Source organism: Neomonachus schauinslandi, chromosome 6, assembly GCF_002201575.2.
Source record: "Neomonachus schauinslandi chromosome 6, ASM220157v2, whole genome shotgun sequence".
Taxonomy (NCBI): domain Eukaryota; kingdom Metazoa; phylum Chordata; class Mammalia; order Carnivora; family Phocidae; genus Neomonachus; species Neomonachus schauinslandi.
The window spans coordinates 142,839,510-142,863,494 of NC_058408.1; the positions used below are offsets into that span (position 1 = coordinate 142,839,510).

General features: G+C 56.2%; 1 protein-coding gene across 2 annotated transcripts in view; it reads left to right on the forward strand.

Moving 5' to 3' along the window:
• Positions 1 to 23,985, forward strand: part of GRK5 (G protein-coupled receptor kinase 5) — a 206,839-nt gene that overhangs the window by 177,426 nt on the left and 5,428 nt on the right. For both annotated transcript variants that reach the window (XM_044916610.1, XM_044916611.1), the window contains 8 exons: positions 4,898 to 4,998; positions 6,647 to 6,739; positions 11,446 to 11,509; positions 12,433 to 12,573; positions 15,038 to 15,228; positions 17,438 to 17,475; positions 19,247 to 19,336; positions 20,610 to 20,818. In XM_044916610.1, coding sequence (XP_044772545.1) covers positions 4,898 to 4,998; positions 6,647 to 6,739; positions 11,446 to 11,509; positions 12,433 to 12,573; positions 15,038 to 15,228; positions 17,438 to 17,475; positions 19,247 to 19,336; positions 20,610 to 20,818 — 927 coding nt within the window. The remainder of the gene's footprint in view (positions 1 to 4,897; positions 4,999 to 6,646; positions 6,740 to 11,445; positions 11,510 to 12,432; positions 12,574 to 15,037; positions 15,229 to 17,437; positions 17,476 to 19,246; positions 19,337 to 20,609; positions 20,819 to 23,985) is intronic.

Genomic DNA, 23,985 nt, shown 5'->3' on the forward strand with positions numbered 1-23,985 from the left:
GGGGGGAGGACAAAAGGGAGGAGAGGGGCCTACAGGAGAGTGAAGGTGCGAAGCCCACTGGCCCCCTGCATCCAGCTCAGGGGTCTTCCCTCCCTGCATGCCAGGTGGCATGGGGGGGGGCTCTTCTCACTGTCTGTGCTGTGGTACCCAGAAAGACACCCATGCATCCCCACATCTTGCTGCCTCAAAAGGTGCATTCTGGTTCACATGGGCAGCGGGGGCTGCCTGTATCCCCAGAACCCATGCCGTAAGCATCAGGAACAGCGGAGAGTGAGTCTGGGCTACCAGGGGAGGAGGTAAAAAAGAGCAGATATTCTGAGGGATTCCGAGGGGGACTTAGAGCCTGACACGCATGGGGGGAGTCTGTCCTACCAGGTGAGGCCCCAAGTTCCTCTGGTACAGGAGATGGATTTAAGGTCAATTGCTCATTCTGAAGGGGGATGTAAAGCAGGTTCTTTCCCCCATGGGCGAAGGGGGCTTTTATCAGACGCACAGACTGAGAGTGGATAAAGCACACCCAAGCTTTAACGCCCCCTCTGTTCCCCAGCAACTTTGGGGGGAAACGGTGGAGAGGAGCTTTAGCCAAAGAGGGGAGCACGGTGCAGATTCTCTTGCTCCAGTTGTGATTTCAGGGGCAAGACAGGTGCTCCCTGCCACCTAGAGCTCCTCAAGGAAGCAGAGTTCTTTTCTGTCAGTCTGGCTGGAGGGGAGAGAGCGGCCCCCAGCAAGCACAGCCATGTCCCCAAGGCACGTCATGCTGTCTTAAGCTATCCCAGGAGTTGGCCACGGAGCAAAACTTATGAGCAGCTGGGTGTCATCCTGTCATCAGAGTGGACTGTCAGGCCAGGCTGGGCATATGATCACATGGAGGCTGGCCAGCTGGTGAGCTTCCGTGCCCAAGAGCAGCAGGAAGCCATTCATGGTGGGGCCTCCAGCAGAGGAACTCTGTCCTCAATTTCTTCCTCCTGTCCTTGGAAGCTGCCCCACCAAGAGCTAATTCCACACATTTCGGAAGAAACTTGGTGCCTAAATTCACACTGTGGTATTAAAAGTCAAGGCCTGCTAGCTGGAGCTACTTGAGACCATCTGGTGACCAAAGAGATAAAGTGTCACTTCAAAATATTGCTGGCCTGAGAGGGTCTCAGACCCCAGGGAAACCTGTAACAGAGACCTCCAGCAAGACCTGTTCTGGCCGCTTTCAGCCCTGCCAACGTCTAAGGGCCTTAGGGCTTTCTCTGTTTGATTAGAAATTAGGGGGACATCTTTAACATGGAGGAGGATGGCCCCCAGCCTTCTCCCCACTCTGACCCTCAGCTTCCCCCCCAGAGGGACAGTTCCTGCTAGAAAGAGCCACAGTGCTAACCACAATTCTCCTGGCATTGCTGAGCCCACCTGGCCCCAAGGATACACCCCCTCCCTTCCCTAGCCCACCTCACAGGCCTCCTGGGACCAGAAGGGATTAGCTTCCTGGAATGAGATCTGAAACTGTGGAATTCTGCCTTCAAGCCACAGGGGATGGTGTGCAGCGGGCTGTGGTTGCTGGGACCCCAGAGCGCTCGGAGCGTCTGGTGGCACTTTGTCTTACGTGATGTGTTAGACCTTGCACTCAGCCTAGGGTGAGCCTTCTTCATGGGTCTCCCTTGGAAGCGGACTTCTCTGAACTGGAGGGGAAGGACCGATACCTTCCAATTCTGTCGATGCACATTGCAAGTGTCCCATGGAAATGTCCCCTGGTTGCTGCTCCTCTCACCCTCCTGGCAAGTTTGGGTTTCAGTTCCCAACTTAAACTGGCCAACAGCTTCTTACTCCCTTACTGGCAGAGGCGTTACTCTCTGGAGTCACTTGAAAGGGGGTTTGGTTGGAATTGCTTAATCTCTTCATGTTGAGCCAGAGACTGAGTTTAAACCCATGGTCATCAAACCGAACGCACTGCTACCCACTCATTAACTCCTCTTAGGGCTTTGAGCATGGGTAGCATCCCCAGAGCCCTCCCGCCAACCCACCCCAGAGAATGAGAGCAGTGGGACTCCATGCGCACAGCTGGGTCGCCCCTAGACCCTGGGCCACTCCTCCCATCGGCTGAGGAGGAAGCAGAGTATGGTCCTCCATGGGAAGACCCATGGGGCGTGAAGGTCTAAGCCCAGATTCTGCTTGGCCTCTGACCCTCTCCTCCCGGAAGCCTTTCCCAGATGACCCCACCCCGTAACGATCTCCCTCTCTGAGCCCAGGGGCTCGTTGCCCTGAGCTGTGCCATCTTCCATTTCAGTTCTTCCTGCCCACCCTGAGGGCTGAGGAGCTCCTGGGAGATGGGGGGTGGGCGGGAGTGGCACAGGTGGCCCAGACACCCACCACCTTCAACCAGACTCACTCCAGACCCACCCACCCAACTTGTGTCCACAACCCCTGTCTGCCACTTATTGGCTGGGTGACCTGGTGTCAAATGACTGAACCTTTTTGGACCTCCATTTCCTTGTCTGTGAAATGAGCATTATAGTAGTATTTACCTCTCGGAGCCATGGCGAAGGTTAGATGAAATAATGAATGTAAGGTCTTTCTCACAGTGCCCGACCACAGTTGGCCTTCAGCAGGGGCAAACCAGAGCTACCAATTGGTTTTAAATAGTGGGTCTGTAGATAAAGTTCATTTGGAGGAGGAAGAAGTTTGCTGGAAAAAAAAAAAAGTGTGAGAGCCACTGAGTTTCAGTGGGCCCCTTTTACACACGACCCCATGTAGCCTAGAGAGGTGAGAGAACTTCCTGCTAGGATATTACCTGATTTCTGTCTTTCCTGTCTTGTTGGAGAAAATGTGCTTTGCAGTCAGGGCCACACTGGCTTCACCTTTTAACACCCCCACACCATGCCCAACGCCAGGTTCGGTCCACTCCGGGTAAGGGTGGGTCCTCCCGGGGTGGTGTCTGATGGCAAAACAGGGGTGCAGCTGAGAGCATACAGGTGGGTAACCCAGGTGCCTCTTCTGAGGTCCAAGAAGTGGGGGTTTCTCCCCATGACTGCCCCACCCAGCATGTCTGTTTGGTCTTTGCTGACTCCTCCCAGATTCAGGTCACATCCTGGCACGCACCTTGTTTCATGTCACTCCTTCGCATACGTACCATGGACACCAGTTCTGTGCTGAGCACTGGGCCCTTCAAACCAAGGTCGTCTGGCCATCCACTCTTGTGGCGCAAATTTGCCCATGGCCTCCGTGTTTGTTTTAGGATTCAGTTGCTCTGAAGTAGCCCAGAGTTACTGATCCCCAAGAGATTTCAGCTGCCAGAATTCCCAAGAAAGTCCCCCAAGTCTTAGAAGCGACCTCCCCCCCCAACTGTCAACCATCTCTGCAGCAGCTCCTGCCTGTGACAGAGGGGATGGAAGCACACAATGGCCCCAGAGGGTGGGCCGGTGCTCGGGGCTCCAGTTTCTTGGTGTGGGGCTCCTTCTGCAACATCGAGCATCTTTTCTGCATCAAGGTTTTTAGTGTGGGGGGGAGGAACGGGGTCAGGGGGAAGGAGCCACCACCACCCAGGGTTGGTGATGGCCAACAAGTCTGCTGTGTGGCGTCATTGGGTGAGCCAGCAGCATTTACCTTCACCGTGGCTGCCCCCCAACACCTGAGGCTCCCCCCACCGAGGGGCCCTGGCTGGAGGGGGCAGAGCATAGGAGAGAAGAAAGAAGGAAGGGACTCAGGAATGTGGGCCTTCAGAACCACGATGAATAGAAGATGAGCCACCAATTTCATTCATCCGGGTCCTGCTGCTGTGGGTGCCCCTGCCACCCCCGGAGCTGGACCCCCCCACCGCAGAAGACACCCAGTTGGCCTCTCAGGGAAATCAGCTCCATAGTCACATTTCAGTAGCTGAAAGGAGAAAGCAAGCCTTTCAGATTTCAGCATCTTTGGGGGAGAAAGATAAATCTACATTCCATCTTTCTGGGCCCATTCCTGGCAATTTTCTCAAATATCCCTGTAATTTATTAAAAACCCACCTCATCAGCCCAGCTGGTGGTGGAGGGTGAACAGTCAGAGGAAGGGGGCAGGCTTCTGGTGGTCCCAGAGTCCTCCCGGCCGTGGCTCCTGCTCGTGGGCAGGACACAGAAATTCTCAGAACTGTCCTTTCATGCTTGAAACACTCAGGCCGCAGCTTCCCGTAAAAGAAGGGAATGACAGTAATGATGTTTACTGCACGCTCCCTACCAGGTACCACGATCTGGGCCACTTGCCTGACCCAAAGGATTCGTTGATTCTCTCTGGGAGAAACTGTTATTCCTGAGCATCTTCCTGATAACGGGGGACTGAGTCCCAACCAAGGTCCCACAGCTGCAAGTAGCAGGTCTGGGCCTTGCTCCTGTCAGTCAGGCGAAGCTGTGCCCATGGAGCACCCCTCTTCTGCTGCTGAGCTGTGCTTTTGCTGGCCCTTCTGCCCATTCCAGACCTTCTCACGCAGGACCTCGAGGCTGGGCAGGTGTTCACCTTGCCCTCTGAGCAGACAGGCCCAGCCTGGGAAGGGGCACCTGCAAGCTCCCAGGGGGCTGGCCGACCAATCCACCGTGTTGCACAGCTCTGGACACACATCTCGTTCAGGTCTGACCCCAAGCCCAAGACACAGGGACATCATTCTCAGCGTGCTGCAGATGAGGCCAGCAAGGCTCACAGGAACCAAGTGACCTCCATGAGGTCCCACAGACTGAAAGTGGCAGAGCCAGAAACCTGGCCCTACCAGGTTTGGGAGCTTTGGGAGTCCTTCCCAGGCCCCCAACCCCCACTGGGCTCGTTCACCGCCTCCCAGCCCGCAGCCACCTCCGCGCACCCCTGAACGCGGCATGTGGCTCAGGGCCTGGAGTGGGCGGAAGAGGTGGCGCCCCGCTCCCACCCCTCACTGACACGTCCTTTTCTCTTCCTCCAGTCCCCAGTTTTCATTGCCCAGGTTGGCCAGGACCTGGTCTCCCAGACGGAGGAGAAGCTCTTACAGAGGCCCTGCAAGGAACTCTTTTCTGCCTGTGCACAGTAAGTGCTCCCTCGCTCCCCAGGCCGGGCCTCAGGCCCTTCAGCCTCCTGTCAGCCACACGGGGCCCTGGAGAGAGGCTGCCCCTACCCTCCACCTGGAGCGCCGGGCACCAGGGCAGGTCTGCCGTGCCCCGGGGGCCCCAGCCAAGCCACCCAGCTGTTTGTATACTTCTTAGGAAGGGAAAAGATACCCAAGTGCCAAGTCCAAAGAAAACATCTGCCTCCAAGGGTGTTGAAAGCAAGTGGCTCTCTAGGCTGTTGAGACAGAGGAATGTGCAAAACTTGACCCCGTCTGGGCGGTTTGGGAGTCCTTCCCAGGCCCCCAACCCCCACGGCTGCCTGCAGCCAGAGCCGGGTAGCACTGCTGCGGGGCGGGGGGGAGGGGGGGCTGGAGGCTGCCTTCTCAGCCACACCCCATCACCTCGTCTGTGGGCCTTAGGGCCATCCTAATGGATAGGAGACAAGTCGGTGGGTGTGCTGCTGGCCCGACACCGGTGAAGCCCCCACCTGTCCCTCGCACACATCCCGGGAAGGCGCGCACACGTGCCTGTGTCCACACAGGTACCCTACGCCATACGCTGCATACCAAAAACCTTCCGGAGCCTGATCGCCCCCCATGGCTTGCTGTGCGCCCTCGTTCAGCCTTTGCCCCACAGACAGCCGGGCACCTGCTGCATGCCTGGCACAGTGATAGGTGCTGAGGGTGCCATGGTGAGCAAGAACCCAGTCCCGGCTTTCATGGAGCTTAACAGCCAGGCGGGGAGGACATGAAAACCAGTGCCCCTGTGCACTGTGGGACGAGCTGGGAGCCCCATGTTGAGAATGGACATTTAGGGAGGGCCGGCCGAGGAGAGAGACCCCCCTCCCCACCACGAGCAGAAACAGACCCGGTTGCTGTGCTCTTGGAGCTGGCTGAGGGTCAGATCTGACAGCGGGTAAGGCCCCTGGGCTGTCACTGTGACCCTGGCCCCTGCTCTCCTGTTTGGCAAGAGACAGCGTCCAACAAGGTCTCCACTGTACATGCTGCTCCCCCCAACCCCGTCCCGCACCCACAGGTCCCAAGTGCCTGGGCTAGATTGGGCAGCATCACCACTTTTTAAAGAAATGAAGCCCATCCCTGCCTACAGCCAGCTTCAGAACCCTGCGGGCCTGGTCCTCAGCAGGTGACCAGTGAATTCTGCTGCGGGGATGGAAACCTTCCAGTGGTTTCACTGGTCCTGGACCAAATCCAGAGCCTGGGCCCTCGGGCGCTGCATCCCTGCTCTGCCCACCCCCGCACACACACCCCTGCACCGAATTATTCTTCTGTCCTCACTGCAGCTCAAGAGTCCCTTCTTGAGAGAGAGAGAGCTACCTGAGCCCCCCCTCCCAGGGACCTCGCTTAACCCGCCCTCATGATAACCTGCTTCTGCAAGCATCTGTTTGGTGGTTGTCCCATGTCGCAACAGCAACCTCAAGCTCACAGCTCTGCCCCGGGCCTAGAGCCGTGCTGTGGTGGGGACCCAGTAAGTGTCCGCACGATCAGGCAGTCACTGTGGTAGGACGATGGGCCTCTGAGGCCACTTGTTACCTGCTGGATATGTATACGGCTCTGCCCGGCTGCTTCAGGCCGGGATTACAAAATGTTTGTTTGTTCCCTCTGAGCCAGGTCTGTCCACGACTACCTGAAGGGAGAGCCCTTCCATGAGTATCTGGACAGTATGTATTTTGATCGCTTTCTCCAGTGGAAGTGGTTGGAAAGGTGAGTGCACCCCGGCACAGCCCACCTACAAGTGTGTGCCAATGTGCGCGCGTGGTAGGGGCGGGGGAACAGGTTTTCCATCTGGGAACTCATAAAAATCAGTTACCTCCATGGGTCCATGGTTCAGATAAAATTAGCCATTCTCTTGTTAAGTTCTTGGCTATTCTTCTAGAAATGCTCTGTGCTTATTAAAGTGTGCACGCACACTCACACACTCATAAATACATACATACTTATTCTTACTTTTTTGGTTCACTGTTTTTGGGAATCCTCCCTCTGCCAGCAAATAAAGAGCTGAATGAGTGGCACATCCCTGATTTAGCTCAGTCCCCTGTCGATGGACGTGGAGGTTGCCCTCAATTTTGTGTACAATCTTCCCTAAATAACGAGTAGCTCTGTACATACATCTTCACGTACTTTTGCAAGTACATCCATGGAAATCCCGGCAGAGGGATTTCTGGGTCACAAAGCCCCGATGTGAAACCGTGAGGGACCGCTAAGTTGCCCTCCCACACAGCTGCCCCCCAATTCCAGGCCCTCCGGTGCCCCAGTGCCTGCCTCCCCTCCACCTCATCAACACTGTTCTCGTGCTTTCCTGGCTGGTGTGTGAGCAGCAGGGTTTCCTTCTTGTGTATCTTGTCATCTCTAATAATGGGTAAAACCAAGCATCTTTTCATGTTTTGTTTCCTGCCTTCTCTCTGCAAAGTGTTCTCACAAACATGGCGGTGATTTGGCCTGGCAGCTACGGCCTCCGTGTGACTGATGAGGAAGGAGAGCCCCCGAGAGGGTGTGGCCCGGTCACACAGCAGGCCAGCAGTGCGCCGAGGGGGGGCCCTGGCCCAGGACCCCCAGCACAGGGCTCTGCCCACCACACTGTCCCAGAATTGGCAGAACGAGGCAATGCCTGCGTTAAATCCATGCTCTGCTGGTAGACAAGGGCGGGGAGCACCCCCTTCCGCAGCCCAGGGGTCCCTGCGCCTGAGGCCTGGCGCTCACGGGGATCTGGGGCACCCTCTGGGCAGAGAGCCAGGAGCCATCTTGCTTCTGCCTGTCCCCACCTTCGCTGGTGAGTGCCCTGCAGACACTTAGGGATGCCCGAAAAGCCCCATCCACGACCCTGCCCTGCCCACTTCAGGAAGCCCAGACGGAAGCACCCAGCTCTGTACCACCGGGGGGGAATGACAGTCAAGCAGGGGGCAGTCTCCTCTGTGGGCCCCTCACACATGCACATCGTGGCTCTGGGAGACCCGGGGAAGTGGGGTCAGCGCGGACATCCGGCTGAGGGCCCTGGAGGCCACAGCCTGGGTCTGAGTCCCGGCTCTACCTTCTCCCCAAGGACCTCGGCAAGGGCTGCTCACCCCTCCCCACCTCAGTTTTCTTATCTGTGAGATGGGGATGCTAATAGTGCCTGCCTTTGTGGGCTCGGGTGCCGATGAGCTGAGGTAAGCGTAGTACATGCCTATGAGGCAAGAGCTCAGGAAAGGTCAGCCATTTGGCCCCGGGAAGTCAGGCGCTGGATACAGTTGTTGTGCTGTCACCCTCAAGCGTCTGGTATGGGAGGGAACCGCTGGCCCTTGTGTTTCTGATGATCGCAGGACAGTGTGGTGGGGACGTATTCGTCACCCCCAGAGCCCCGGGCTGTGTGCCACACAGCCTGATCTCTGCCCACCTTCGCGGGGTGGCAGTGTGGGGTTGAGACCCTGGATGTGGGCTCTGCAGCAGGTGCCTGGGGATCCAGCCCCAAAGCCACCACTTACCATCATGACCTTGGCAGCTCGTTTCCCTTCTCAGGGCCTAAACATTCTCACCTGCACAACGGGGACTGTGCCACCTCCTAAGGCAGGAGTGAGGATTACATTAGTGCATGTGCAAGGTGCTTCACTCAGTGGGGACTGTTACCATAAAGACCCCAGAGGCGATGTGTCCTTTGTTCCTAGAGTTCTTTTTTTTTTTAAGATTTTATTTTTTTGACAGAGAGAGCATGCAAGCATGTACAAGCAGGGGGAGCGGCAGGGGGAGCGGCAGAGGGAGAGGGAGAAGCAGGCTCCCCACTGAGCAGGGAGCCTGATGCAGGGCTCGATCCCAGGACCCTGGGACTGTGACCTGAGCCGAAGGCAGACGCTTAACCGACTGAGCCACCCCAGGTGCCCCTATTCCTAGAGTTCTAATAATGACATCTGACACACAGCAGCTTACAAAGAGCCTTGGGATGCAGATGCCTTTTCAATGTTGTTTTACTGAAGATGCATGGCTCAGAGAGGTTGATCGATTGGCCCTGGGTCACGCAGCAAGGGCCTGGCAAGGCTGGAACCTGAACCCAAGGCCCTGCGATCAAGTCCTTCACCCTTATTTCACCCAGCACTCTGTCCAATAGAATCCTTTAGCTGTGGCCACTGGCTTTGATTTTACTTGTCTGCACTGAACACTTGAAATGGAGAAACAGACTTAAAATCTGCGTTGACTGTGAAGAAGTTAGGCCCTTTTGTGGGCATTAAGTTGTTGAAGGCACTAGGGCAGGACCCTGGCCTAGAAATGCCCCTAAAGGACTGACAGCACCCTGCTTCCTCCCTTTCCTTTTTCTTTTCTTTTTTTTTTTGCTAACAAAATCATGGCCTGTTCATGCTGTACTGTTGAAATATTAAAGGGATTTTCTCCCTCCCAAGGTTAACCGAGAAATTCCTCGGAGACTGTATTACACTCATTTCCCCTAGCAAAGGAGCTCTGTGGTAATGCCGACCAACTGTTTGTTCTCCATGTATCGTAAACTGTTAGGCCCAGGCGCCTTCATGTGGTTTCAAGGGCAGCTGTAGAAACGCTTCCCAGGGCCGCATGGCGGATGCAGCCACATGGCAGGCCTCGCTGCAGTCCAACCGCTCGTGTGCAGGGGGACACAGAGCCATGGAGAGTCTGCGGAGGGGCGGCCCTGTGCTCCCAGTGGGGAGATAATCAGTGTGCCGCGCCCCCCCTCCCCCACAAAGAAACAGAAGAGAGAGCGAGTCAGGGCACGTGGACTCCAGACAGGCGTGCCAGTGGGGGGTGGGGGGTTCAGGGCTGTCCTGTGAGAGGTGTTGGTGCCGAGGACCTTCGGGACCCAGCAGCAAGCAAGGTTGCAACAGAGGGTTCATTCAGGAGCTGCTGGGTGACCAGAGGCTCACTGGTCTTTCTCAAGCTGACCCAATTATGTGGGCCAGCTCAGTCCCACTCCGGTGTGTGCCCTGGTCCGGCCTCTGCGCTGGGGTTGGGGGTGCTCAGGAATAGTCCTGGAGGTCCAAGAACTGAGCTGGACATCCTAAAAGCAGATTGTTCTTTATCCATTCATGGTCCAAGGACACTTAGGTTGTTTGCATCTCTTAGCCCTTGTGAATAATGCGGTGGTCAGCGTGGGAGGGAAAACGGGGTAGATACATACGACGGAATATTATTCAGCCTTAAAAAAAGAAGGAAATCCTGCCATTTGTGATAACATGGAGGAACCTGGAGGACGTTACACTAAGTGAAATAAGCCAGCCACAGATCCTGCATGATCTCACCTAGATGTGGAATCTAAAATAATGGCCCAGTCATAGAAACAGAGAGTGGATGGTGGCTGCCAGGGACTGGGGGTGCGGGTAGAGGTCATGGGGAATGTAGGTCAAGGGATGCAAGGTTTCGGTTAGTTCTATGGGATGAATAAGCTCTGGAGAGCTGACGTACAGTGGTGGGACTCTAGTTCACGGTACTGTATTGTATGCTTGAAGCTGGCCAAGAGGGTAGATCTTAAGTGCTCTTACCAGCGAGAGAGAGGAAGAGGGCAAATGGTAACCATGGGAGGTGACAGAAACTTAGCTTGATTGTGGTGATCCTTTCACAATGTGTGCATGTATCAAAGCATCAAGTTGGATACCATTTGTCAGTTGTACCTCGGAAAAGCTGGGGCTGGGGGCAGCTGATTATTTTTAGCCAAACGGGCCAGTGATGAAAAAGCCCAAGCTGTCTGCACCCTGGAGTTCTTCGAGGCAATTTTAGATGACCGTTTGTTTATTTACTCGGTGAGGTCCGACCCTTGCCTCATGATCAGAGGGTCCGTCTGCTTAGACATAAATGGCCTTAGCTAATTAAAATGGGGGTCGGGAGATACAGAGCAATGATTACTTCACAAATACCGCTTTGGGCAGACAGGATCTTCTGGTGCTGCGGAACCACGGGGGAACTGTGATAAGGGGGCCCTCGGTGGCGGAAGGGCTGGGGGCCTGCCGTAAAGGACGACCAGCAGCCTTTCTCCCTGGGGACAGGAGGTGGGCGGGCGGACCAGATGTGCAGGTGCGGGGAGGGCTGTTGTGTCTTCCCTGGGACACCGAACCTGTGCGGCTCCTGGCCCTGCAGAGGACACTGCTGCCTTCTGAGCTTAGCCACCTGATTTTCACTGGGGAGAAAAAGGGGAACCACACGGAAAGTGTGGTGAAGCAGCTTCTTCACGCATCTGCTCTTCCCTCCAAGCAAGCAAGCAAGCGAGCGAGCGAGGACTGCTCGGGTCCCAAGCCACACGGGGCCGAGGGCGGGTGGCCTGGGATTTGAACACCCAGTCCCAGAGCAAGTGCTTGAGGGACCCATCCGCAGTGATGATTCCTGGCTGGTTTGGAGGGCATGCCGTGCCACTGTCGTCTGTTTCTTGTGGCTTCTGCACCTCAACACCTTGAGACCAATGTTGGATTCTTGCTTTTTTCCAGGCAACCGGTCACCAAAAACACTTTCAGGCAGTACCGAGTACTAGGAAAAGGGGGCTTTGGGGAGGTGAGTGAACATCCGCATCTTCAGTGGGAAGTTCCCCTACTCTGTCAGTTTCTGGCCCTTCTGAATGCGCCTACGGCGTCCTGCGCCCCCTGGTGGGGAGGGAGGGTGAGGCATGGGGCCCGGGAACAGGAGGTGCCACTGAGGTGGGAAAGGAGGCTGTCTGCAGGGCCGGTGGGATGGAAGTGCTCTTGGAGCCCGCCTCAGGGTTTGTGTCTGGAGAGGAGAAATGGGCGTTCTTGGCTGTCTTTGGGGGGAGGAGTGAGGGCATGAGGGGCCCAAGCATCTTGGCCAGATGATGCCATTAATATGTGCTGATCTTCCCAGTCTGTGAGGCAAGCCTTGTTATTCCCATTTTAGAGATGAGGAAAACTGAGGGTCAGAATGGTTGATGACCCAGCCAAGGTCACGCAACCAAAAAGGGGTAGAACCAAGAAGATGAGAACCCAGATGCCTTGGCTCCTATTCCGCTGAATTATAAAGTCAGAGTTATCAGGGGTCTGACACCAAAACAAGCCTCTCTTACCAGTAGCTGGTGCTGTGAAATCCCCAGTTAGCAATGGTTGCATCTGGTGGAAGCTTGGGACGGAGAAACTCTAGTTGCCTCTCAGAGAGGGACAGCACTTGAGGCTTTGGCCGGTCATGTAAACACCAGTGTAAATGGTTGGTTGTGCACCTTGAAAAGCTAGGATTCACCTAAGGATAGAAGGAGGGAAGCAAGGGGCACGGAAGCCAGCTCTTGAGGGCAGGGCCTGGGCGGCAGTGGGTCCAAGGCCAGGCATCCTTGGGTCCCGTGACTGGAAGCACCTTCAGGCCAGGCTCTGATGCATCAGGTCTCTGCCCCCCGACCCAGCCTACTGGCCTTGGAGGAGCCTGGGGCAGGCCTTCACCTATCCCATACCCCTGGCTTCTCTCTTGCACCTCAGGTCTGCGCCTGCCAGGTTCGGGCCACGGGTAAAATGTATGCCTGCAAGCGCTTGGAGAAGAAGAGGATCAAAAAGAGGAAAGGGGAGTCCATGGCACTCAACGAGAAGCAGATCCTAGAGAAGGTCAACAGCCAGTTTGTGGTGAGTGTCCAGGGCCCAGCGCCGGGCCACTCTTCTAGTGACCAGGGCTTCTGTCCCTTGGGAAGGGGGGGTCCTCCAGTGTGGCAGGTTCCCATCCCCCAGGGAAGTGGAATGCAGTGGGAGGATTAAGCAGCAGAAAGGCGACCAGGCCTTCCCTCCATCACAAGGCTCCCCGTGGCCAATGGTGGCTGACTTGCTCTGGTCACTCGAACTGGCCTGGCTCCCCTTTGTGTGTGGGACCAAGGCCTCTGTTCTCTAGAACCACCTTGTAAACTCCTCAGTGGAAAAAGCAGCCCACCTGGGCCCAGCCAAGGAGCTTTGTTTCCACAGACCCCCGCAGGCTGGTTTCATCATGGGGGAGACCTGAGTGTCGATATCCTGGAGAGGTGTCATCTTGTTTATGTTCATCGTGTTACCACGTCTTGGCCAGGCTTTGCTGTGGTAACGAACTACCCCCCAACCCGAAGTAGCTGGACACAACAAAGACCATTGTCACATACACAGAGTCCAGCCAGATCCAGCCACCCTCCTCCATCTTACAGCTACCCCACCTAGAGTCTTAAAAGCGTGTGCTGGGGGATTTGCCCAGGGACCCTCACTGCCTCAGCCGCAGGCACATGCCTCACGCCGCCCACAGTCCGTGGGCCAGAACTAGTCACTGCAAGGGCCGAGCCAGCTGCAGGGAAATGTGGAAGAGCATGTGGGTGTTTGGTCAGCTCTCAATCCCTCTGCCACTTGTCACTATAAAAAAACATGTACAGGGTGAAACTCCTACAGCACAGAGAGGTACAAAATACAAATAAAAGCCTCCCTCTTCGGGTAGCCATTCTAACATGGTGGATTCATGCAGAGGCTTTAATATTTTTAGCCAGTGGAGTCCTACCAGACGTCTTAAGCTGCAGTGTTTCCCCTTAAATTGTAGGTCTTTTCCTGTGGCCAGACCTACAGCTGTAGCTCTTTTTTTTACGCTGTGCACCCCCCTCCCTGCTGTCTAGCACGGAGATAACCCATCATCTGTGCAACCAGTCCCCACCACTATGGATCATCTCTGGTGTTTAAGCCACTGCCCTGTCCACCCTTGCACATCCCTTTGGCGCAAGTCCATGAGTGTGTCCGTAGGATGGATTCCTGGTGGAGGAATTGTGGCGTCAGAGGGTGTGTGCATTTTCCATTTGGTAGCAGTTCCCAAAAGGCTCTCCATCAAGGTGGTGCCAGTCAAACGCCCACCAGCTGTGTGTGAGCGCCAGAGATGCCATCAGCCTAGTGCTTTCGTCATTCCCCAGAGGGCGTGGTTTTATAAGGTGACACTCAAAGGGGACAGGAGCGTGCACCTCTGGGTCTCCTCTCAGGCTGCCCCCAGCTGCCAGCCCCCTTCAGTGGGGACCACAGGTCACTGCCTCCATGCTGCCCGTGGAGCCCTCATCAGTAAAGGAAGGGGCACCCTGGCTCTTGTCGGGCTTGGTGATGGTGGGTGCTACTTGGGGGGAAATGGTGGTGTGCCTGATAAATGGGGTGGCACGTCTTCAAGGGCCTGGACCACCCTCGACTGTGCCCCATCCACTGCCCCTGGCAGGGAGTTGGCCCAGCGCCCTCCAGGAGCCCCTCCTTGGCGACTCTGGGCAGGTGTGGGAGGGAGGGCCAGCCTGGCCCCTGGCACTGAGCACCATCCCCAGAGCCCTCCCGCTCAGCTCCCGTTCTGTTTCCTTTCCTCAGAAATAACTCCCATTGTTCCTGGCCTTTGCATCCAAGGTGTATGGCCCAGCCTGTGCCCAGCCTGGTCCGTGGTGGCCAGATTTCATTTGGACTGGCTCCCTAGTGGAGAAGGACGAGTACCACCCAGTGGACTTTGCCTCAGACCCAGTCCTGCTGCCTCTCCCACAACCCTATGGCCCCTGTCCATCCTTGGGCAGCTGGTCTCCACCAGCAAGGAACTAGGTCCTCCCTGTTAATGGTCCCTTGGCCCAGACGTGTCCTGCGTGCAAGAGGAGGCAGACTTTGCCAGACTGTGTTCCCCTTCACAGAGTCCCACTGGCCGCCTCCCCAGCCCACTCCCAGCATCCCTGCGGTAATGAGACCCCAGCCCAGAAGGCATCTGGGCTCTTCTTTTCTTGACTGGCCAACAAGGCAACCCACAGACTTCACCAAACGAAGCACACACAGGCTTTTTTGTTTGTGTAGACACATGCGCCATCCTGTCAGGCTTCCTAAAAGGGCAGAGTACCAGCCTGCCCTCCCCACTTTGCCTCCTCACCTGGAACCACGATATCAGAAGGTGTGTCCTTTGTCAGCCAAGAGGGGCAGTGGGCAAGGGCGCCATGAGGCTGTCAGGGTGCAGGGCAGTGGCATGAAGCTGCTGAGGACCCCACTCCAGCCACCTCCCCCAGCTCCAAGGACCCTGAGGAGGATGAGTGGAAGTGGGTGGCAGTCACTGGAACCTCACCATGGTGCTGTCTTGTGCTCCCAGGTCAACCTGGCCTATGCCTACGAGACCAAGGATGCGCTGTGCTTGGTTCTGACCATCATGAATGGGGGTGACCTGAAGTTCCACATTTACAACATGGGTAACCCTGGCTTTGAGGAGGAGCGAGCCTTGTTTTATGCGGCAGAGATCCTCTGTGGCTTAGAAGACCTCCACCGGGAGAACACTGTGTACAGGTGAGCAGACTCGCTGTCCGGTCCTGCCGCCAGAGTGAGTGGGGGGCTGACCTGCCACATCCTCGGTCAAGCGGGCACCCCCGCCCTGGGACTCATGCCCTGGACCACTTGGGGACCAAGTGTAGGAGGTGATGTTCCCTCAGAATTGGTGAGGACGGGCCAAGCTACGGGTCCCTTCCAGCCCAGGGTGCGGGAAGCTCAGTGAGCCTGCCTCAGAAAGACCTTAGTAGGATCACCAGCGAGAAGCAGGCAGCAGAACGGACCTCGGTCCATCCTTCTCCATCCGACTTGATGGATTCCACAAGTAGTGGTCTTCAAACTTTTCTCACTGACCCTCTCAAGGAAATCTGAAAATCTGTGTGCCCTTATACAACACAGAAGCATCTGAAATAGTTCATCATCTGTTAAAATAGTGGCTAATATTTTGAAACTGAACAGTTGCATCACATTTTTAAAGGTATCCAGTAGAATCTGATTGCTGTGGCAAAGTGATTTCCACCATTATCCATTTTAAAAATGCATGAAAATTCTTTAAAGGTGAGGGATTCTCTATCATCCTCTTCTCCACCCCCACAGAATGTTATTATAATGTCATCTTTTTTTTTTTTTTGCCTAAAAGTCTGTCATTGATCATCATGCAGCTCTGCAATAGATGGATATATATAAGATTTTTTAAAAAATTTCCTTTGACCACAGGCTTTAAGAGTTAAAATAACTTCTGTTGAGTTGCCGTTGTAATGATTATTAGTGGAACCCTTTTCTAACTGGGATCCTGGGGGATTTTACACCGTGGAGCAGGGCACCATAGTTACCGGGGCGGGAAGGAACCTGCTTCTCTTCTGTCATTTGGAATCTGTGCCACCAACAAAGGGCAAGTGGGAGGGGAGATCCCAAAGAATGCGGGGACATTAGATCTAGAGGATCTAGAAAGGCAGAAAATTCTTGAATTTTCTTCTTTCGGTATTCTTGAAACTGGTAGCACACAGGAGCCCCCTAGACAGTTCCCGCAGACCCAGCGGGCCTGCACACCCCAGCGTGAAGACCTTTGCCACGGAGCTCTTGGCAGAAATGATCTTGGGGAGTCCAAGAAGGTTTTGAAAACAAGAAGGAATGGTCTTGATGACTTGCTCTTCTCCCCCCCCCCCCCATCTCCCCATTTAGGCTTTTGTTCTGTTTTCATTCAAGTGAGAAGAGAAAAAATTCCCTAAGGGTAGAAAAAAAGAACTCTTCACTTGATTGCTTTTCACTCAAAACAAAAAGAAAGAGGGGCCTCCAAGTTCTAAGCCCTTATTCTCATGAAGAAGAGAACCATAGCGCCTCCCTGGCCTCCACCACTTGCCATGGCCTCTCTGTGGGTTTGGGTTCTGGCCCATGCCTGCCAGCCAGCCATCTTTCCAACCCTGTGGCTGCTGGCTTGCTGAGGTGATGGATCTTGCCCTTACTTGGTCAGCTGCCATCAGTTAAACAAGCAAAGCCAGTTGGTTGAGAATCACATCCTCAATCCAGATGCTGATGGCTTAACTGAGTTGCACACGCTATCCTATTGGCTGTTCTTTTACCCAGAGAGGACCTGCTACTTGTAAAACCAGACACTTCTGCCACCTCCCTCCCGCAGCGGGGAAGGGGGGCACGTTCTTATGAACAGTGATGATGTAATCAAAGAGAAGAGACAGGAGGGACAGAAGGACAGGGGCGTGCCCTTGCTTGTCACTCCTGGACTGGGAGATGTGCCAGGCTCCAGGGGTCCCCTGCCCAAAGGGGGTCCCTCCTTGACCATTCTCTGTCCCAGATCTGCAGCTGGTGCGGTGTCCTCAATAACTTTTCGCTAATTCCCAGGCCCCGTTCTGCCTTCAGGGCATCCCAGGGCATCCTGAGACCTCCAGCTGTTCCCAGCCCTGGAGGGGTCTCTCACCACACCAGCCAGAAGCATGCTCCACCCTGGTACCAGCAGTGTGTGGATGGGAGCCAGGGCTGGCCTTTGCCTGACCCCTTCCCTGTCGTCTCCAGGGTCCGGAAGATCCTGGCAACAGCGGCATTTGTTCTAAATACCGGGAGGAGGGAAATTAGTCCAAGATTGTCTGGATCCAGAGAGAGACCAGGCAACATGAGCCAAGAGATGGGAAGGAGACATGAAGAGAGGTCAGCCCAGATGCCATGCCCTGATGCTCAGAATGCCCACACTCACATGCTTGCCATCTTTCCCTTTCAGAGATTTGAAACCCGAAAATATCCTGCTCGATGATTATGGTAAGTTGGGGAGCAGCTTGGGAGACCCCTTTCCTGCTCTGTAGCCAAGATGAGCGTCACAACCCAAAGGGAGCAGTGGACCGTCTGGCAGAGCCTCTCGGAGGCATGGCCCGGGGACCATGGGCGGGCAGCGGGCGAGTAGGAGGAGCACCCACCCCCTACCCCCAATCCTGGGTACCTGGGGAAGGCAGTGGGCATGGATAAAGCTCCTACGTGGTGCAGAAGTAGAGTGGCTTGGCCAAAAGAGAGAAACAGAGAGAGAGAGCACTGATTGAGGAGTCTGGAATTTCAGAGATCCTGGGCAGTACTTAATTAACTCTTACACAACTTCCCTGCACCCCATCTTCCTTCCTTGTGAAATGGAAGCAGTGGGCCCTGCTCTGCCCACATCAGAGGGCGGGGGCGCGGTGGTAAGTTTCCAACAAGATAGCGTGATCAGCTACGGTCAGCTCTAGACGTATTCAGCATTATTTGTGCATTATCACTGCTATTTTCTTGTGTGTGCGTGTGTGTGTGTGCACGTACACACACACACACACACGTAACGAGCAGCTACAGTAACGCCTCACAACTGTTTAGCCTTGCACAGCCCAGAAATGGTGTTCACACCCGTTATCTGACTAGATCTTCCCATGTCTGCAGAGGGGGCAGGGCCAGCATCCCATTTGACAGATGACAAGATTGAGGCTCAGAGGAGCCAACCTGCCAAGATCACCCAACAATATCAGTGGGGAGCTGAGACCAGAAACCAGGGGTCCCTCCAGCATGCCCCAGGCAGAGGGGAGGGAGAACGGGAGGCAGGTCGTTGGTGACCTGGAGGGAGGTTTGAGTGTTGTGCTACCATGTGGAGGAGTGAGCAGAGGGTCCCGGGCCTGCCCCCCCTCTTGGATGAGCCCAGTGCCCATTGGGGTTCTTGTTCCCTGCTGGTCTCGGAACCGTGCCCACCACTGGTCTGCAGCCCGATGGCTGGAACCTGTGTGTTCTCTTCTCCCCACTTTTATCAGGGGCTGCCAAGCAGGGAATCCACACAGCTCTGGCCTGGGGGGCAGTTCCTGACTTTGGGCCTCGCCAGGGTCCAGGCTATGCGGCCGTGGCAGGCACTGACAAGGAAGAGGGGGCAGATGTGGCCGTGACCCAGCCCGGGTGGGCCGTCGAACCGGACAACAGCGAGACAGACCTCTCAGCACTGTGTTTTCTTGGCCTCTGGGGGTCAGTCCCAGACTCCGTTCCATCTCTCAGTCTCCCCAAGGCCTGGATGACTTCACTCTGTTTCTCCAAAGGGAGAACACAAAGAACCTCCAAAGATCAACAAGGCAGGACAGGGAGTTGCTTCCCAAGTTGCTTTGTAATTTTTCCCCTTAAGCAAATTGTAAAATTTCAGGAGAAGCTCTCATTTTTCCCATGAAGCAATCCCAGAATGAGGCCAAGGCGTTTTAAACTTGGTGATCTCAGCCTTCCAAAAAGCCCATGAGGGCATTTTACGAGGTAGGTTGGCCATTGTCCAGCCAAATCCAGGCATCCTTTCCTATCTTTATGTTTTCTTCCTGAAAAGTAATGATTGACCCACATCCTCTGACACCTGGACTCTCCCAAGGGTCTGCAGTCACCCCGAGGGGACTGATGATGATGCCCCTCCTCGCAGACAGATAAAAATGTGAGAGTCTATGTGCCTTGCCCAGGGGCACATGACAGGTCTGTGGCCCTGCCCAGGGTGGGGCACACGTCCACACGACCGTCCCGGGGACCCGCTGACTCTGCTCTTCCCACTCAGGCCACATTCGGATCTCGGACCTGGGTCTGGCCGTGAAGATCCCCGAGGGAGACCTGATCCGCGGCCGGGTGGGCACCGTCGGCTACATGGGTGAGTGTGGGTGCGGCCCCTCCCCAAGCGCACCTCTTGGTGCCGCTCTGGCCAGCAATAGAGCCGCAGTGGGCAGTGGGGGGTCTTGGGGAGAGGCCTCTGAGAGGAAGGATGTCACTCGGAAAGGCCCAGAAAGGAGTGCAACACCTGCTGTCACCAAGCAAGATGCTAAGTGGAGTCCAGCCTCCCTGCCCTGCCCCCAGCCCCTCATCCCGCACGTCTACTCCGGGACCATCATCCTGAGGGCTGCAGGGAAGAGACTCGGAGCTCCGTCTGGTCCTCTGGAATCCCCCCTCCAGTCAAGGACATCCCCAGGCTTCCTCCTGCACATGGTGCCTCACACACATATGCCCACTCACCCCAGGAGGTGGGGGCTCCGGAAAGCTCTGGGAGCTGGGGATGTTGTCCTCTGCCAACACCACTTGCCCAGGATTCTGTGTGTTGTTCTGCTGCTAGAAGATCCTTTTCAGATCGCATGTCATTTGGGAGCCTGTCGGGTGTGTACCTACATATATGTGGCTGTGTGTATCCCCCTGCCAGTGCTGATGGATGGATGGATGGATGGATGGATGGATGGACAGATGATAGAGCGATCGATCTGCGCGTCTTCGTGGACACCTGTGTCTGTCTCCTCTTGCACGGAGCGTTGCACGCATCCATCTGCAGGGCCTCTGTTGTACGCTCACGGGCACATGTGTGGATGTTGGTGACCTGCCTGGTGACATGAAGCTTATCTTTTCTGTACTTGTATGGTTAATCTATAATTCATTTTATCAAAATAGTAGGGAAGCCATAGTGAGAGGCTGTTTCAATTCCAGGTAAACTTAAAATCATCTTTCCTTTGGGTGGACACACCTCCATTCCTGGAAATAAATATGTGTGTAGCACCTACTCTGTGTCAGGTGTCATACTCCTTACTGGGACACAGCAGTGAATAAGGCAGCTCAGATTCTAGTGGGAGAGACATTTCCATCCACTGTGGTCAGGCTTCTGAAGCCACAGTCCGAGCCCTTCTGAAGCCACAGGAGCACAGAGGAGAGCAGTCAGGGCAGGCGCCCTGGAGGAGGTGGTGTTTATGGCAGTTGGTGAGTAGGAGTCAACAGGGGAAAGCGTGTCCCTACCGTGAAGCTTCCGGCCTTCTGTAAGCAACACCATCACTGCTGGGTGCAGGACGCTCCGTCGGTGTGAGCCTCAGCCCTGGGCCCCCGTGCCCCAGCTCTGTCCGGTCACCAGCTGTCTCTTACCTCTCCTGGCTCTGCTCCTCTGCCCACAGCTCCGGAGGTCCTGAACAACCAGAGATACGGCCTGAGCCCTGACTACTGGGGTCTGGGCTGCCTCATCTATGAGATGATCGAGGGCCAGTCACCATTCCGGGGCCGCAAAGAGAAGGTGAAGCGGGAAGAAGTGGACCGCCGGGTCCTGGAGACGGAGGAGGTGTACTCCCAAAAGTTCTCCGAGGAGGCCAAGTCCATCTGCAAAATGGTGAGCTCCTGGTGAGCCTGCCCTGCGCCGAGAGCAGCAAAAGGGCTGAAGCGGGCAGGGTCGGGGTGCAGTAGGGCAAGAGTCGGGAAGCCCCCAAGCCAGAGGAGCGAGCACTCCTTGTTGTGGACCGGGGTGGTCGGCGAGGGCTTCCAGGAGAAAGCCCAAGGTGGGGGCAGGGAGGCTCCAGGACAAAGGAAAGGAGGTAGGTCCCCCCTTAGAGGGGAACTGCATGAGACACCCTCCATCCAGCTTTGGTGGGGAAAATCAGCGTGGAAGAGAAAGGAGGTGATCCCAACTGGTTCCCCAAGACACAAAGGGATCATGGGGTATCCCCTACCCTTGACCTTGGCCCCCTGCAGCCTCAATCTCTGGGTCCCTGGGCCCTGGCTAAGGTCAGCAGGTGCAGCGCAGGTGGTGGGGTGGTGATATTTTCAGTCTTTGAACATCTTACAACAGTTTTCCTTCCACTACATGGAATGCTGGTCACACTGGCTTAGGTCCCACATGACAGCAGTCTATGAGTACTGGGATTTGATTGTTCATGGGGGAGGGCACAGGTGGGGAGTGACGTTTAGACAGACTGGACGGGCAGGGCCAAATTGCGGGGCCGGGAGGCTGGATGGAGGAAGCAGTGATGGGAGCCATCAAAAGCGAAGCTGGGAATGAGTCCGCCCTGGCCCGCTGCCCTTCCCCTCAGCCCGGGTAGGCCCACCCCTGGCCAGAGGCGGGCAGATCCCATTCTCACCTGGCTCTCAGGCTGCCAAGTTCTGCCTGCGTCTGCTTGGGGCCCTCCTCCCTCTGGTGCCAGGCCCAGCTGTGCTGTACCCCCACCGCTGGCCGCTGCCCTCCAGTGCTGGCCACGAGGGGACAGGAGGGCCTGAGCACCGGGGACCCGGGAGCCCACAGACTTCCTATCACTGGGGCACAGCAGATGAGCAGGGCTGAGGCTGGAGGCTGCCCTCCCTGCCCCCTGTGCATGTGCATAAACCACGAGGCTGGAGTGTGAGAAGCACAGGCCCGAGGAGCTGATTAAAGTAGCAAAGCTTCTGCTTCCAGAAAAGCCGAGGCTGCCCTGTTAGTGGCCTGGGAACCATGTGGTGTAGCTCCCCGCCCTGAGGAGTCCCCTCTCCTGGAGCCGTCCACCTGCTGTCTGACCACTTCCTCCCACCCGCTTCGGTCTGGTGTCACAGAGCCATGGGAACAAGGATTTGGGGCAAGAGCTACCATTTGACCACTTCCAAAAAAGAGGAACCATATATCTGCCATTACGTGTGTGGGGGACCCTGAAGGAGGGATGGCGTGTACACATGCAAACACCCACCCGAACCACACTGCCGTGGACCCGGAGTCTATCCCGTGGGACCAAGCTGGGCGAAGGATAGAAGAGGGAGGTCATCAGCCATAGTCAGAGCATCTCCAAATGTCCCAGGTCAGGGTCGGGGACTCAGAGAAGCAGAGCAGCCCCGGCAGGACATGGGACATGCAGAGGGGACAGAGAGGCGGAGAGGGCCCCCTCCCTGCCCGCTGTTGCTGTCGTCCTCCTTGGTGCCCGGCTGTGGGGCTCTAGGACCAGGGGCCCTATTGGCCCTCTGCTGCCCCCTGGTGGCCACCGAGGGAAAGGCAGCGAGCTGAGCCTGGGGCGCTGGACCCACATTGGCCCATTGGGTGTCAAGTGTCAAACCAGTGTCCCCTCATCTTTGTCCACTGGAAGAACCGACAAAGCCTTCTGGCCTTGCTTCATCTTCTTACAAATGACCATGGGGTCTTAGGATTCTAGCCTTGGGGCTTCCTGGCACCCCTCACCCCAGCCTGTCTGGCAGCCAGGCCCTGTCCCCTCCAAGAGGCACCAGCTCAGGACACAGCAAGCAGGGCCTGACTCTGAGGAAAACATGAAGGCTCGGGGCACACTGGGCTGTTTCTAGACTCCGGAAACTCGAGCCCTGCCTGTCCAAGAAGACCACTCCCTGCTGCCAGTTCCTTCCCCCATTCCATCTTGGCAGCCACAAGACCCTCTCCACTGCCCCTGATGTCCAGAAATTCATGCATGTCACTGCCCTGGCCCCTGGTCCAGTCCCTAGGCCCAGACCTCAGCTCCACCTCCTATAGGGCCCTGCTGAGTCCCAGCACTGGCCCTTCAGCCACCTCAGCCTCACTGGCCTTCCAGCCCATCCCTTCTCTTCCAGGAAGCCCACCCTGCCTGCGCCACTTGCCCAGCTCACACCACTTCTCTTGCTTCTCCCGGTGTACACTCGATGTCCAAGTTGCAAACAGGCAGCGTGTTGGTGGATGTGCAGCCTGCGTGGTGTTTTAGAAAGAGGTGAATGGTGGGTTCGTTGCCAAGATTTAAAGTTGGAGAGATTTCACATAAAAACCTGGATTTTCAGCCCTGGGCCCTGGTAGGAACTGATGGGTAGCCTGGCACAGCCCACCCAGCCCACTCGGCCTTTATTGTCCTTGCTTGTGTCTTCTGTCTGGCCGGCCCTCGCAGGCTCTGGGGTCTACAGCTGGGAGGTCCAACTTCTACCCAAGGAGCCTTGCCTCTTTGGGATTTCTCAGAGCAGGGAGGAGCCTGGCCCAGCAGAGCCGACTCCTGGAGCCTTCGTGGAAAGGCAGAAGCACTGGCGAGGAGAAGCTGAGGCCCCGAGCCACCAGCTCGCTGGGCAGAACCGGCCTGGGTGGTCACGGGACCACAGTTGGCGATTCTCAGGGCTCAGTCCTTTCTAGGCTGTGACCTAGTGCTTGCCCTGGTGCCACCTTTGATTCCTTTGTTTGAAGGGAAATGGGGGGCAGGGGAGTGGTGCCTGCAAGCCTTCCCCTACAGACCATGAGCCCCAGGAGGCCCGCTTGCCCACTGGCTGTCCACCGCAACTCCAGCCCACACAGCTGGCGGCAACTACGTGTGGAAGGAAAGCACACAGAGGGTGCCAGGGTATCGGAGGGGGAAAGGGCTGGACTCCCTCTGGGCTGCAGGCCATCCACCTTGATTTTAGTCTCAAAGCAAGCAGGAGTTTCCAACCGCATGCCAGGTGCAGTGCTCAGTGGGGCAGGGGAAGAGAGAAGCAGGAGAGACTGCAGGAGAGGGGCTGACACCTGGTGGTCAGCTGCCGGTCCTCCAGCATCACAGCCTGCCCCTCCCTGCCCCTCTCTCAGCCCCCTCCATGCCCCCT